The sequence below is a fragment of the Balaenoptera borealis genome, assembly GCF_965194805.1.
Source record: "Balaenoptera borealis genome assembly, contig: HAP1_SCAFFOLD_981, whole genome shotgun sequence".
In the NCBI taxonomy this organism is placed as follows: Eukaryota; Metazoa; Chordata; class Mammalia; order Artiodactyla; family Balaenopteridae; genus Balaenoptera; species Balaenoptera borealis.
The window spans coordinates 50359-66994 of record NW_028123228.1 but is presented as its reverse complement, the minus strand read 5'-3'; the positions used below and the strand labels follow the sequence as shown (position 1 = coordinate 66994).

The 16636-nt window shown below is 46.5% G+C and overlaps 1 protein-coding gene and 1 pseudogene across 12 annotated transcripts in view; both read right to left on the bottom strand.

Moving 5' to 3' along the window:
• Nucleotides 1-16636, bottom strand: part of LOC309621775 (uncharacterized protein) — a 243846-nt gene that overhangs the window by 200854 nt on the left and 26356 nt on the right. For 3 of the 11 annotated variants that reach the window (XM_082409122.1, XM_082409123.1, XM_082409125.1), the window contains 2 exons: nucleotides 12532-12629; nucleotides 6934-7023 (listed from right to left, as the gene is read on the bottom strand). In XM_082409122.1, the coding sequence (XP_082265248.1) occupies nucleotides 6934-7023; nucleotides 12532-12629 (188 nt within the window). Of the gene's footprint in view, nucleotides 1-1467; nucleotides 1747-6933; nucleotides 7024-12531; nucleotides 12670-16636 lie in introns of those variants that run through there. The other 8 variants (XM_082409116.1, XM_082409121.1, XM_082409120.1 and 5 more) reach the window with 4 other exon arrangements.
• LOC309621777 (heterogeneous nuclear ribonucleoprotein A3 pseudogene) lies at nucleotides 4032-5266 on the bottom strand (annotated as a pseudogene). Its single transcript has one exon. The product of its transcript is annotated as a heterogeneous nuclear ribonucleoprotein A3 pseudogene (transcript).

The window sequence follows — 16636 nt, the reverse complement described above, 5'->3', positions numbered from 1 at the left end:
CAGTGAGGAATGAAAGGCCTGTATCAACAGAAACAATAAATGGCACCGGCAACGTCTGCAACAGAAAACAAACAGGAAATCCTTTAAAAAGCCAAAATTGCAAAGACAGATGAACAGGGTATGAAATTACACGCCGGGCAATGCACCTGTTAAAGGAAAAGAGGCGCACACCAAGTCTGAAGTCTTAAGAATTCGGTGTTTAACACTACTTCTGCATGCTGCCCAGCAGAAAACTCGGGTCCTGGCTTAATCCACAACGCACACTTCATTTAAGGAGGTGAACTGCTTGGTCTGACTCAGTTTCTTATTCTGTAAAATGAATGCAACACAGCTGTCGTGAGTCCCCAAAGAATTCTGCACAAACGCTTTGTAACTCCAAAGTGCTGTGCAAATCAGAGCAGCCCTTCTCTCCTTCACATTCGTTGGACTTAGAATTTCAGAAGTTTAGCTGAAAATACAGACGACTCGGAAGCAAGGGACTGAGAGTGGCCCACACAGGTGGAAAGAAATGCAGAAACTGGAGCACCTCATACAAACCGCAAGAGACCACGTTCACGTGCACACGTTATCAGTAACAGAAAACGCCACCGGTAGCAACTGTAAACCACTGAGAGGACCAGCAACGACATGTGTCCAAATCCAGCCGGCAGCACAGCCTCGTCGGCGGCAATGCCTTAAACACAGCTCCCCGCACTCCGCGGCCTAACAAGATCCACTTTTTCCAAAAAGTTTAGCAACTTGCCAAGTACACTGGCGTAGTTCACCTTTTTTAATTGCTAAGCAAACATGCAGGGGAGTTGAGACAATCAAGGGAATGTTCAGCCTTCCTCAAAAATAAGATCCAGGAAATTCACGTTTTGCTTGAACAGTTTCATGTCTAAAACTGATCACAAACCTCTGTTTGATGTTGTTTTCTCGCTGCTGGCCAATGAGCCCGGGAAAGAGAACCAATTCTTTCAAACAGGGAGGGCTCTCTGCACTCTTCAGCTAAACCAGCGAGGCTTTACCACCGTCACGTTTAAAATAATGAGGAGGATGCCTCCATAGAGTTTACCGGGCTGCGCTAATCACGAGGGGCCTCGGGCGCCCAGGGCGGATCCCAGCGCCGGTGGCCGCGGGACCGGACGCCCTCCCCGGGACCCCCCCAGGACCCCCTCCCCGGGACGCGGCCGCGGGACAGGACGCCCCCCAGAACCCCTGCCCGGGACGCAGCTGCGGGACAGGACGCCCCCCAGACCCCTGCCCGGGACGCAGCTGCGGGACAGGACGCCCCCCAGAACCCCTGCCCGGGACGCGGCCGCGGGACACGAAGCTCCCCCCTCCCCAGGAACCCCTCCCCAGAGCGCGGGCCTCGCCGCCGTCTCGCAGCACCCGCCGCGCTCACCGCGGGCCGGGAGCCCCCTCAGGCCGACTGGCCCCCGCCCGCCGCCCGGCCTCCCTCCGGCCCGCGCCGCCCGCCGCGCTCACCGCGTTTTTCTTCTGCACCATCTTGTCCATCTTCTTGGCAATGCGGACCACCTCGTCCTCCATGGCCCTGGCAGGCCTGCCCCGCGCCGGGCCGCGGGGGACGGGAAACGAGCGGAGCTGGCCGGGCGGCAGGTAAGCCCAGGCGTCGGCGAGGGCCCTCACCAGGCGTCACCGAGGCGCTTCTTCACTCACGACGACTGCGACGGCGGGGGCGGCGGCGGCGGCGGCGCTCCTCCCACGCAGGCAGCGCCAATCGAGCTCCCAGCTCGCGGCGGCGACGGCGGCGGCGCTCCTCCCACGCAGGCAGCGCCAATCGAGCTCCCAGCTCGCGGCGGCGACGGCGGCGGCGCTCCTCCCACGCAGGCAGCGCCAATCGAGCTCCCAGCTCGCGGCGGCGACGGCGGCGGCGCTCCTCCCACGCAGGCAGCGCCAATCGAGCTCCCAGCTCGCGGCGGCGACGGCGGCGGCGCTCCTCCCACGCAGGCAGCGCCAATCGAGCTCCCAGCTCGCGGCCGCGGCGGCGCTCCTCCCCCGCAGGCAGCGCCAATCGAGCTCCCAGCTCGCGGCGGCGACGGCGGCGGCGCTCCTCCCACGCAGGCAGCGCCAATCGAGCTCCCAGCTCGCGGCGGCGGCGGCGGCGGCGGCGGCGCTCCTCCCCCGCAAGCAGCGCCAATCCAGCTCGCGGCGGCGGCGGCGGCGGCGCTCCTCCCCCGCAGGCAGCGACAATCGAGCTCCCGGCTCGCGGCGGCGACGGCGGCGCTCCTCCCCCGCAGGGAGCGCCAATCGAGCTCCCAGCTCGCGGCGGCGACGGCGGCGGCGCTCCTCCCACGCAGGCAGCGCCAACCGAGCTCCCAGCTCGCGGCGGCGACGGCGGCGGCGCTCCTCCCACGCAGGCAGCGCCAATCGAGCTCCCAGCTCGCGGCGGCGGCGCTCCTCCCCCGCAGGCAGCGCCAACCGAGCTCCCAGCTCGCGGCGGCGACGGCGGCGGCGCTCCTCCCACGCAGGCAGCGCCAATCGAGCTCCCAGCTCGCGGCGGCGGCGCTCCTCCCCCGCAGGCAGCGCCAATCGAGCTCCCAGCTCGTGGCGGCGGCGGCGGCGGCGGCGCTCCTCCCCCGCAGGGCAGCGCCAATCGAGCTCCCAGTTCGCGGCGGCGGCGGCGGCGCTCCTCCCCCGCAGGCAGCGCCAAACGAGCTCCCAGCTCGCGGCGGCGGCGGCGGCGGCGCTCCTCCCCCGCAGGCAGCGCCAATCCAGCTCGCGGCGGCGGCGGCGGCGGCGGCGCTCCTCCCCCGCAGGCAGTGCCAAGCGAGCTCCCAGCTCGCGGCGGCGGCGCTCCTCCCCCGCAGGCAGCGCCAAGCGAGCTCCCAGCTCGCGGCGGCGACGGCGGCGGCGCTCCTCCCCCACAGGCAGCGCCAGTCGAGCTCCCAGCTCGCGGCGGCGGCGGCGGCGGCGGCGCTCCTCCCCCGCAGGCAGCGCCAATGGAGCTCCCAGCTCGCGGCGGCGGCGGCGGCGGCGCTCCTCCCCCGCAGGCAGCGCCAAACGAGCTCCCAGCTCGCGGCGGCGGCCGCGGCGGCGCTCCTCCCCCGCAGGCAGCGCCAATCCAGCTCGCGGCGGCGGCGGCGGCGGCGGCGCTCCTCCCCCGCAGGCAGTGCCAAGCGAGCTCCCAGCTCGCGGCGGCGGCGCTCCTCCCCCGCAGGCAGCGACAATCGAGCCCCCGGCTCGCGGCGGCGACGGCGGCGCTCCTCCCCCGCAGGGAGCGCCAGTCGAGCTCCCAGCTCGCGGCGGCGGCGGCGGCGGCGCTCCTCCCCCGCAGGGAGCGCCAATCGAGCTCCCAGCTCGCGGCGGCGGCGGCGCTCCTCCCCCGCAGGCAGCGCCAATCGCGCTCCCAGCTCTGTTCTTTTGTTTTTTTTTTTTTGAATTCTGAGATTTTTCATTTGAAGTAAATCTTAAAGCTATTAAATTCACAAATATGCTAATTTAAATACCCAATTCTATTATCTAAAACACACATTGCAAACATACAAATATCTATTCTCTCCACATGTCAGAGCCCATTCATTTCATGGTTTGGAAATGGGGAGAATAGATCCCCTTAAACTGCAAGTCAGCAGGTGTTTCTTTACAGTTAACTTTAGCAAAATTCATACAAAATATTAATGAACAATGATCTTCTTTACTTGTTAACTCACAAGGAAACACCTTCAAAACTGCATTTTGTTAAAGTTTCTGTACTAAAATGTAGAAAAACTGAACTACACAAATATTGAAAAGTTTAAAATTCCTTAATTTTTTATTCCTGGTACCACTACCACAATTTACAGGGCAATATACCTGATGTAATGAAAAGAAAAAGACAAAGCTACAACAGATAAAAGACCTCAGGAATGTACATCTAATTGACCCTCCGTTGCATGAATCAATAGCTGCACTTTTTGCAAACTGTGGCTAGGACAGTCCTGAACAAGAAGGGTTTCCTGTTTAAGCTGCAGTAACTTTTCTGACTATGGATCATCGTTCCTTCTGCGGCAGGTTTTTACAGTTCCTCTAATGCATTTGGGACGACTGTCTCAAAGTAACCTGCAGCTTTCCTGACAACTCCTCGCTCTCTCTCCTGCTAAGAACTGTAGCCCTTTTCTTCTGAGTTTTGAGAACCTTCTGCTACCATATCCACCACTTCCACCACCAGATCCATAACCACCACCATAGGGACTTCCCGAGCTTCTTCCACCAAAACTGCCCCCCTTCATGGGTCCATAATTTGATTGCTGTTGTCCACTATAATTTCCAAAATCATTATAGCTCCCACCACCACCACCATAGTTACCTCCAAAATTTCCTCCTTCATTGTAAGCATCATATCCTCCACCACCGCCACCATATCCACCATCTTGGTTTCCATATCCTGGTCCACCACCACCATAGCCTCCTCTACTACTGTAACCAGGACCACCACCATCGTTACCACCGTCGCCTCCAAATCCGTTTTATCCACCATCACCTCCTCCATAACTACCTCTGCTGCCACCACCTCCACCACCATAGCCTCCTCTTCCACCAAAGTTTCCACCACGGCCAAAGTTACCTCCACCACCTCCAAAGTTTCCTCCACGACCCATAAAGTTGCCAGATCCACCTCCACGACCTCTCTGTGATCCAGCAGATTGCATTTCTTGTTTAGAAAGGGCCTTTTTCACTTACAATTATGCCCATTAATAGTGTGGTATCTCTGAACAACAATTTTATCAACTGTATCATGATCATCAAAAGTTACAAAAGCAAATCCTCTCTTTTTTCCACTCTGCCTGTCTTCCATAACTCCTATGGTTTCAATCTTGCCATACTTTTCAAAGTAGTCTCTCGAATTACATTCTTCTGTATCTTCTTTAATACCACCAACAAAAATTTTCTTCACTGTTAGACGGGCACCAGGCTTTACAGAATCCTCTCTAGAAACAGCTCTCTTTGGTTCCACTACACGCCCATCAACCTTGTGTGGTCGAGCACACATTGCTGCATCCACCTCTTCAACCCAAGAGTAAGTCACAAAACCAAAGCCCCTGGAACGGTTTGTCTGGGGGTCTCTCATCACCACACAATCTGTAAGTGTGCCCCATTTCTCAAAATGTTCTCTTAAGCTATCGTCTGTAGTTTCAAAGCTCAGACCACCAATAAACAGTTTTCTCAACTGTTCTGGTTCCTTTGGATCATGGCCCTCCTCCCCCCGGCGGCGGCGGCGGCCGGAGTCGGGCTGGGGGCGACCGGGCGGCGGTTTTACCTCCGTTTTGAGACCGGACTCGCCTCTTCCAAGTCGAGTTCAATATGGGACCGAGAGCCCAGCTCTGTTCTATGTTGGGCCATTTTACTTCAGCCCAAAAAAATTTCTTCTAGTATTCCCTAAGGTCTGCTGGGGATCAGTTTTCTTATTTTTCATTTATCTGTATTTGATTTTTTAAAATTGATTCCAATTTTCTGTTGAGATTCTCCATATTTTAATCTATTAACCCCCATCTTTTACTCTCAATATAGTCATTTTAAAGTTCTGTGCTAACTCCAGAATCTGAATTCCCTCTAAATCAATTTTTCTTGGTTTTTTTTTTTTTTTTTTTTTTTTTGTCTTAAGTTTTAGTCACTTTTTCCTGCTTCAGGAATTTCATAATTTTTGATTGTGTGCTGGACGTGGTGAATAAAAAATTCATAGAGACTGAAGATGCTATTACTTTGCACCAGAGAAGATTTACCCTTTTCTCTGTGAATCAGAGTGGCTGATCATTTCAGTCATTTCAGGAATTTTACTAGGTCAGAACTGGGTTGGAGCTTTAGTTGTCTCATCCTACCTATGATTTTTCCTAATTTGTGGCCTCCCTGGATTTTTGCTGTGAGCCTGACAGGTCTTTGATTCTTCAATAAATACAGTCAGTTATTGACTTCAGTCTTTCAGATGTTTGAATTCAGCTCTTTAGGCTCTCAGTTCTCACAGCTTCAGAGTATGGCAAATGTAAGGAGAGACCAGCTATGTATTTGTTGCCGTTACACTTTCTCAGTGAAAATTTGTCTCATAAACACTGAAACATTGCAGATGACTTCACTTTTTCTGACTCAGCCCCCTTCTTGGGGATGGCACTTCTGGGTTTTTACTGTGAGTCTGGTAGGTCTCTAATTCCTCACTTTGGAAAGTTCTCTCCCTCAGGCATTAGGTATTTAGCTTCCTGCTTTATATAGGTTCAAAAACTGGCAAATGTCTTGAAGAGGAGACCTAATGATTGTCACAGGCCCCTTTATCTAGCGGGATTTGGTTTGTTAGTGCCATGACTGTGCAGGAAATTTCACTCTGCTTTCTTGGCTCAGTCCCCCATCATCCTATACCACCCTGACACTAAGGAAATGTCCTGTGGGGGAAATCGGCTTGACATTCTGCTAGATTTCACTCCATCATGCCAGCAAATGAGTTCATCAAAAGATATGGTGATTTCTCTTTTCCAGTGGAGTATGTCTCCCTACACCAAACCCCTGCTCCAAATCTCTAAATGTCCCTCTCTAGCATATTAGTTGATATTGTTTCTTGATTGCTTCCTTAGCTCGATGATCTTTTATTCAAGTTTGTTTGCTCGTTGCAGCAGGAGTGATGGCCTGTGCCTACCTAGTGCAGGCATATTATTATGGAGATATGGCTTTGGTCCCAGACACCACAATAAGGAGAATATCATAGGAAAGCAAGTCACACGAGTTGTTTGGTTTCCCAGTGCATGTAAAAGTTATGTTTATGCTATACTGTAGTCTATTAAGTGTGCAATAGCATTATGTCTAAAAAAAGTACATATCTTAATTTGAAAGTAGACTTTAAGAATGCTACCCATCATCTGAGCCTTCAGCAAGCTGTAATCTTTTTGCAATAGTAACATCAAAGATCACTGATCACAGATCATGTAACAAGTATAATAGTGAAAAAGTTTGAAATATTGTGAGACTTACCAAAACATGACATAGAGACACGAAGTGAGCAAATGCTGTTGGAAAAATGGCACCACCAGTAGAGCTGCTTGACACAGGGTTGCCACAAACCTTCAATTTGTAAAAAAAAAAAAAAAAAAGCATTATCTGCAAGGTACAATACAATAAAGTGAAGTGCAATAAAGTGAGGTATGCCTATACATCCTGCCTCAAAGCAGAAATCCTATTTAGATCACCTTTAATTTCTCTCTATGATATATCAATAGTTTTCTATTCTAATAGGGTTCTTACATTTTTTATTACACTTATTATTAGGTATATGATGTTTTGATGATAATGTAGATGGCATATTTTTTAGTTTTTAATTTTATAACTTTTCAGACACAGAAAAATGTTAGTGGAATTTTTTAATGTTTGGTCTCTTATCTGGCAACTCTTCTAAAAACTAACTGATATTCTAATAAGTTATCTGTAGATGGTTTTGGATTTTCTGTATCCTTAATTATATCAACTATGGAAAGTGACAGTATGATTTCTTCCTTTCTTAGCCTTATATTTCTGATTTCTTTTTCCTGCCTTACTGCTAATGCCATTTAATACTTTTACTAATAGGTTGAATAGAAAAGGTAAGAGTTGGCATTCTTATTTTGTTCCTAATCTTACAGTGGACGTTCTCCACATTTCACTATAAATAGGATGGTGGCTCTAAAGTTTTTTGTAGTTTCCCTTTGCTATGAGTTTTTAATCATACATAATTATTGAATTTTATCAAATGCTTTATCTGACTATACTGATATGATCATATACATTTTCTCCTTTATTTTATGGATGTGGTGCATGACATTTATTGATATTTGAATGTTAACTCACCTTGCATTTCTGGAGTAAAACAACTTGGTAGGAATTCACACACACACACACACACACACACACACACACACACATTCACTCACTCACACACTCTACATTTGATTGTCTAACATTTTGTGTATGATTTTTGCTTCTGTATACATAAGGGAGATGGGCCTATTTTCTTTTCTCATAATTGTCCTTTTAATTAGTGAATAGTATATAGAGGGTAGAGATTTAAAAGACCTTTTAAAAGGTCTTCTTCTTCTGTGATATAATACAATACAGTATTACTCCATTTTTTAAAAATGACCTTTTTCATTTTCAAATAATTTCAAATCTGCAGAAAAGATACAAACAGAGTTCCCTTTACCTCTCTCCCAGTTTTTCCTATTGCTAACATCTTATACTACCATAGTATATTTTTCAAAATTAAAAAGCCAACATTTATACATTACTATTAACTAAACTTAAGACTTTTTTTGGATTTCACCAGTTTTCCTGTTAATGACCTTTTTCTGTTCTAGGACCCAATCCAGTATATCACATTCCACTTAGTTAGTTGTCATGTCTCCTTAGTCTTCTCTGGTCTATGACAGTTCCTCATTCCTTCCTTGTTTTTCATGATTTTGACAGTCTTGAGGAATATTTGTCTGATATTTTGTAGAATTGTTCTCAGTCTGGGTTTGGCTGATGTTTTTCTCATGATTCGACTGGAGTTATAGGTTTTGACAAAGAATACCGCAGAAGCGAAGTAACCGTCTCATCACATCATAACAGAGAGTATGTAGTGTCTCCGTGACATCACTGGTGATGTGAAACATCATCACTTGCATAACATGGTGTTTGCTTGGTTTCTCCACTGTAAAGTTACTTTTTCTCCCATTTTATACTGTCTCTGGAATTCAATCATTAAGGCCAGCCCAGGACTGGACTTAAGGGGAAGATTAAGCTTCACCTCCACCTCCTTGGGGAGGAGATGGATGCCGGGGGGGGGCGGGGGGGAGGTTACCTACATATGGAATTCTTCTGTTGGCAAGATTTGTCTTCTCCCTCCCTCCTATTATTTATTTATTTATACACTCATTTATTTACTCCATTATGTTTTAATATGGATTCTTTATAATCTATATACATAATTACAACCTTAAAAACCTCTGGTTCCCCCACTGACATATAAACTTTTTGAGGAAAGGCTCTGTTTCTTTTTTATTTTTGTACACTCTATGCGTTTAGCATAGTCCCCTAATTTATAGTGGACTTCCAGTAATTATTTTTTAATGGATATCTTTCCACTTCAACTGAAAAGTACCCTTTCCTTATATAATAGCATTCTAAATCCAAAATAAAAGTAGATTTTAAAATAAGTAAAAGTAAACTCATGCATGATCACCCTGTAATAAGTATGTAAAAAAGCAAAGGGTACTGCAGAAATAACTTAACCATTTGAGTTGGATGTGTCTCCAAAAAATATTGAAGCCACATTTGGAAAGAAATTACAGTATTTGATAAGCCAAGGATATGACCTGCTGTGTGCTTTCTCTTTTTTGTTCAGATCACCAAAGGAGATTAAGACCCCGTTTTCTCCCTTCTCTGGAAAATTATCATCTGATGCAGTCACTCAGATAACAACAGAGAGTCCAGGAAAAACCATGTTTTCATCTGAGATTTTTGTTAATGCTGAAGATCGTGGACATGATATTCCAGACCTCAGTACACAGAAGTTGGGCAAAGTTCCTGTCAAGTTTGCTTCATCATCTTCAGTCCAACAGATTACTGTTCTTCATGGCACAGATGGTAAGAGAATTTTAGGTCACATTACCAACTTTTGTGTGTCATTAACTAAGAAATTTCTTGATTGGGTCTTTCTAGTTAGAAAACCTAATTTTAATTTTAAGCATTAGGTTGTACATGATTAAAACATCTTTTATTTACATAGCTATGAAGAGAATATAATTTATTATGTTTTTACTTCAATTTCTAGTGAAGTTAACAACCTATGTGAAACTCATGCTACTTGTGGCTGACGTATTTTCAACTCATAATACTTGTCATAAGAATGCAAGTAGTTCATGAAAACATAAAAACTATAGAGGTTCAATTTTAGGGAGGTAGATAACTATTTGGCATTGTTTCTTTTACTATTGTTTTGCATGATACAGTGAACAGATAGCAAACACAATACCAGTCTATTTCTTGCTCAAGAAACGTTGAGCAGGGACCCAGGTTGACTGTGACTCTGCTTTCTTTAAAACATGGAACCTTGGATTCATCATCATAGTCAACTGGAAGGGACGAAAAGCATGGAGGAGCACATGTTGGGAGGCTTTTATGGGCTAGGCCTAGGTGTGGCCCACATCACTTTCCACTGACTAGGAATAGTTTAGCTGTGCTTTCCAGGATGAAGAAGAAATGAGTTTTGGTGAACAGCTAGCAATTTCTACCATAAGGTCTACATTTAGAGTGTTCCTATGCTATCATGACAGTGATATTTTTATAGTGCTTATACTATATAACATTCAAAATTATAGCAAGTTATTTTCTTTTTCAGACCAGTAACTGGAAAGTTAAGTTCCCATTCTACCTCCAAATGAGGGTGGGAACTTTCAATTACTAATTTTAAAGTATTCAACAGTTTGTACAAATCTATTCAAAATATATTTTAAGTTTTCCTACTTGTGCAAAAAGTTTATCTGTCTGTAGGTATAAATGGAATATGCCTAAATGTATAAAGAAAATTGCTTAGTTCCACATGTAAATTGCACTGAATTTAATTTGAATAAATACATTTATATGTTGAAATGGTTATATTTCTTTTCTTTTTTTTTTTTTTTACTTTTATTTATTTTATTTTTGGCTGTGTTGGGTCTTCATCGCTGCGTGCAGCCTTTCTCTAGTTGCGGCGAGCGGGGGCTACTCTTCGTTGCGGTGCACGGGCTTCTCATTGCGGTGGCTTCTCTTGTGGTGGAGCACGGGCTCTAGGCGCGTGGGCTTCGGTGCATGGGCTCAGTAGTTGTGGCTCGCGGGCTCTAGAGCGCAGGCTCAGTAGTTGTGGCACATGGGCTTAGTTGCTCCGCGGCATGGGGGATCTTCCCGGACCAGGGCTGGCACCCGTGTCCCCTGCATTGGCAGGCGGATTCTTAACCACTGCGCTATCAGGGAAACCCGAGATGGTTATATTTCTTATACATTTTTATTGTGATATAAAATTATGCCCCCCAAATGTATAGTCTAATCAATATCACACAGAACACCTTTAATGTGTCAGTTACCTATTGCCACCGTGATACTGTATAAGAACCTCGAAAATCTCAGTGCTTTATAACAACAGACATTTGCTTTCCTCACTCATGGGCTTATGAGTCAGTTGGAGTTTGGCATCAGGATGCAAAAACGGTTTGGGTCTGTTCCACATGCCTTGTACTGAAACCCAGGCTACTCTGGGTATGCTGTTTTCATGTTGGTGGCAGAGCACAGGAGAGGAAATCCAACTGTGAAAGTGTATTTTATACCTCTTCTGACATCAAATGGATCGGTCTACATAGAGCCCACAGTTCACGGTCTTACCTTTACATACAGGTACTTGGTAGAAAGGACTCCTTTAAAAGAGAAATATTATTTGGTTTAATAATAAAAGAATTTTAACTCTGTGGATTCAGAAGTAAAATTTTAAAAAATATTTTAAAAGTATACAGAATAGGGCTTCCCTGGTGGCGCAGTGGTTAAGAATCCACCTGCCAATGCAATGCGGGGGACACGGGTTCGAGCCCTGGTCTGCGAAGATCCCACATGCCGTGGAGCAACTAAGCCCATGTGCCACAACTACTGAGCCTGCATTCTAGAGCCCGTGAGCCGCAACTACCGAAGCCCACGCGCCTAGAGCGCATGCTCCGCAACAATAGACGCCACCGCGATGAGACGCCCGCACACCGCAACCAAGAGTAGCCCCCGCTAGCCGCCAACTAGAGAAAGCCCGTGCACAGCAATGAAGACCCAGTGCAGCCAAAAAAATAAACACATAGAATAAATAAGTTCAAACAATAAATAAATAAATAAACATAAATTAAAAAAAAAAAGAACACCTAATGCAGGTGGGAAGGTGAGAGGGCCACTGTAAAGGTCATCTATGCTACATGTACAAGAACCCCGAGAGCACACCAATAGGTACCACATTTTTCACTGCTGTAGCCGATCATTCCCCCTGTACTACCACACTGTAGCACTCCCTTCCCTCATCTACTGCTATAGTCTCTTTGGAAGGTGTTTCACAACTCTTGTTATGAGAGTGCCAGTTGAACTGTCCTCACTTCCTTCATTTATACCAGGATTGAAGACCTTGTAGTCCGAGATCCTGTCCAGAGAGCAAGCAGGCTAAGACTCTGTCTTTGTTGACGTATTTCATCAGAAAGGGCTCTACCCCCTCTCCTAGTTCATGGTGTGAAGCGTTCATAGCCTCTTGGGAAAGTGGGGAGAATTGAAAGGACTCTATATGAGAATGCTAGGCTTTGTAAAACATTTCAGTTTTTTAAAAATAAGACTCATTTTCTATTGGACTTATAACAGTCCTATGAAATACAAAGAAAGCCGAGAATCAGTGACAGGAAAGGATCACCAGGAAGAACTACAGCAGTCACCGCTTACCTCGTAGCATAGGGCACTGTCCGTGATCCTTAAGAAGAGTTAGTAGAAATGCCTTGCCCATCTTGCCCCTGAACCCCTTGAAAGGTACACGACTGCTGTGTTGGTGTTTAGGGGGAGCATCTCACTTACCAGGGACTGACTTCTCCCTTGATCCCTCTGTAGTGATGGAGACTTCCCCGCTGATGAAAAATTCCCTGGGATTGCAACCTCCAAGCCAGACAGCTTTCCTATGGAAAGACAGAGAGCTTGTAAAGATGAAACACCAGTCTGCGGGAGAAAGGGAAGAAGAGAATGATGGAAATCGTTTCTGGGAAACTATTTTTACATTATGTTTTGTTTGTTCCTGGTAAATAAACTGAAATCTTCTTAACATTAAAACAAAATCTAAACCACTAAATTCAATAATACAGGAGTATAACTTTTGAAAAAAATTTCTTTGGCTGCGCAGCATGTGGGATCTTAGCTCCCCAACCAGGAATTGAACCCACGCCTGCTGCATTGGAAGCGCAGAGTCTTCACCACTGGACCACCAGGGAAGTCCCAGGAATATCACTTTTAAAGGAGAAGTTATAAACACCTTGGTTATATGAACTGCAGATTTTTAGTAAGAAGTCAATATATTTTTTGTTAGGCACATTTTATGTTAGGCTGTCTCCCTGCACAGGATGCAGGCGCCTTGAGAATGGAAATCATATCCCTCTATAGTACGTCCCTCTTCTTTCTGCCTTGCAGTTTGCTGCTCCACTTGTTCAACCCCACCTAGTAATAACCTATACTTCCCTCGTTCCTGTTTTCCCATCTTGAAAACAGACAAAAGGCAACCAAACAACGCAAAGGTCTCAACAAATAAGGGATATCCAAAACCAGAGATGGCCAGAACTTCTGTATCCCTCATGAAACCTAGCCCGGTGTTCAATATGTAGGTATCATTAATACATGCGTGTTGACTGAAACAGTTGAAACTCAATTCTTCCACTTCCCAGTTTAGTTTTAGTCCTCATACAAAACCTGATAATCAACTTGCTTAATGCTAGGGATCACAGTGAAAAATAATATCTGAACTGACTTCTGTCAGATGAGTGAGAACTAAGGTTAATTCAGTGTATCTGAAGCATAGAAAGTGAGGGCACAAGTGGCACAAGATGGGGCTAGAGAAGCAGAGAGGATTCTAGACCACGCAGAGTCTTAAAGGCCAACACTGTGTTTTCTATTCTCAAAACAATGTTTGTGAGCGATGTTTATGAGCAATGTTCCAACTTGCCTTGAAGGTTTTTTGTGTGAAGAATGGATTGGAAGGAAACAAGATATATGGACACTAGTTAGGACCTAATCGCAACACACAGGCAAGTTCAGTATTAGGGTGTTGAGGGAGAGCTGACAGATTCCAAAGAAATTCAGGAGATGAACTGAAGCGGGCTTAATGGGGTAGGAGATGGAGGAAAGGAAGGTCTTAGGGAATTAAAGGGTTTACTGCACACATGAGCAAAGTCTCAAAATTAATCATTTGAACGTACAGAGGTAGATCTCTCAAATGACTCCGGTTAGGAAGCAACGGTACGCCCTTTAGAATTCCTAGAGACAACACAAATCAACTGTTTCGATGGAAAATTCGGCGGGACCGGTGCGTTTTTTCACTCCAACTTAGCTCCAGTTCCTATTACTCACATCTTCTGTGCCAAAACAACACACCTGGAGGAACTGAAGGGGATTCCGTTTTGGTAATTAAGGAGTGTCCCCAACACTGACAGTCCCATCTTAAAAAGCACTCCCTCTGCATTTTACCCGAGGAGCAATGGCCAGAGCCTCCCTTTGAAAACGATGGGCAGAAATGAGAACATCACACACAGTCCCTTTCAGCTACTGTGAACTGAGCCGCGAGACGACCAATACCCCCTGGCACAGCGCGGATGGGCCAGCGTGCGGGGGCAACAGGGACAGGAGACAGCACAAGAGACGAAGCCCAGGCCCAGGGGCCAAGGCCTATTACCTTTCCGGCATGTGCAAAACATAAAACAGAAGCAATATTGTAACAAATTCATTAAAGACTTAAGAAAAAAACAAAAATCAGATGCTAAAGTGCCTACTCTAACCACTATACTATATTGCTTCTATAAAACAAGCACTAAACCTCAGATACAGAAAAAAACCCTTTTCGTGTCCTCACACCTAGGTCAAAATTACAAAGCGTTAATTCAGGAGACAGAAAGGGAAGGAATAAATCTGAATGAATCTGAGTCAGAACACAGTGCTATAACCTTAGGCAAATTCCACAATACCCATGCCTCAACATGGCAAATTCCACAATACCCATGCCTCAACCTCCCTATCTATAAAGGAGTTAACCACACCAGCGCTAACCATTACTTGCCTCCTGGTAGCTTGTGAGTGTTAATTAATATTTGTAATAAATACACAGATCATCAGTTGAAAGAAACAAGGAAAACTACAGCGTTATTATTATTGCCTTGTTGCTAGAGCTAAACACCACAAATCAACATAAATAACTTATGTACACCAAGAATGTAGGGTTTGAATATGTACTTTGAAAGGCAATCATATAATTAGTTGTTTCACCTCTAATTGCTTTTCCTTTTTTTTTTTTTTTTAATTTAAAAAAGCAATACAGGGACTTCCCTGGTGGTTCAGTGGTAAAGAATCCGTCCTGCAATGCAGGGGACGCGGGTTCGATTCCCGGTCGGGGAACTAAGATCCCACATGCCGCGGGGCAACTAAGCCCTCGCACCAAACTACTGAGCTCGCACACCTCAATGAGGTAGCCCACGTGCAGCAAACTACAGAGCCCACGCGCTCTGGAGCCTGCACGCCACAACTACAGAGCCCACGTGCCACAACTAGAGAGAGAAAACCCGCACGCCACAACTAGAGAGAAGCTCTCATGCTGCAACGAAGAGCCCGTGCGCCGCAACGACAATAAAGATCCCACATGCCTTAACGAAGGTCCCGCGTGCCGCAACTAAGACCCAATACAGCCAATCAACCAATCAATCAATCAAGTGGGGCGGGGGGAGCAATACAGGAATTTCCCTGGCAGTCCAGTGGTTAAGACTCCAAGCTCCCAATGCAGGGGGCACGGGCTCGATCCCTGATTGGGGAACCAAGATCCCACATGTGGCACAGCGTAGCCGGAAAAAAAACAAAAAAAGCAACACATACCCTACGGCATTTATCCCAGAGAACGCATGTTCGCACAAAAAAAGGTACACAAATGTCCACAGCATCTCTATCAGTAATAGTCAGGAAATGGGAAAAAAACTCAGATGTTCTTCAATGGGCAAGTGATTAAACAAACTGAAGTACAGCCAAACCATGGAATACTACTCAGCAATTAAAAAGAAAGCGGCACTGGGACCTCTCTGGTGTTCCAGCGGTTAAGACTCTGCACTCTCAATGCAGGGGGCCCAGGTTCCATCCCTGGTCAGGGAACTAGATCCCGCATGCTGCAACTAAAGACCCGCACAGCCAAATAAATAAATAAATATTTTTTTTTAAAAAAGAGGAGCACTGTTGATTCATGCAATTTGGATGACTCTCCAGGGAATTACACTGATTGAAAAAGGCCAATCCAAAAGGTTGCATACTGGGAATTCCCTGGCGGTCCAGTGTTTAGCACTCAGCACTTTCACTACCTGGGCTGGGTTCAATCCTTGGTCGGGGAACTAAGATCGCACAACCGGCAGCGCAGCCAAAAAAAAATTTTTTTTACTTAAAAAAAAAAAAAGGTTACACACTATATGATTTTATTCACATAACATTCTTTTTTTTTAATTAATTAGTTAATTTGTTTTATTTTTGGCTGCGTTGGGTCTTCGTTGCTGCGTGTGGGCTTTCTCTAGTTGCGGCGAGCGGGGGCTACTCTTTGTTGCAGTGTGCGGGCTTCTCGCTGCGGTGGCTTCTCTTGTTGCAGAGCACGGGCTCTAGGCACGCGGGCTTCAGTAGTTGTGGCACGTGGGCTCAGTAGTTGTGGCTCCCGGGCTCTAAAGCGCAGGCTCAGTCGTTGTGGCGCATGGGCTTAGTTGCTCCGCGGCATGTGGGATCTTCCCGGACAAGGGATCAAACCCATGTCCCCTGCAATGGCAGGCAGATTCTTAACCGCTGCGCCACCAGGGAAGTCCCACATAACATTCTTGAAATGACAGGTTGCCAGGGACAGATAGGGCCGGGGGAGTGGGAGACGGGCCATCTTCCCCAGGGGGTATTTTCCCTTGATCATCTG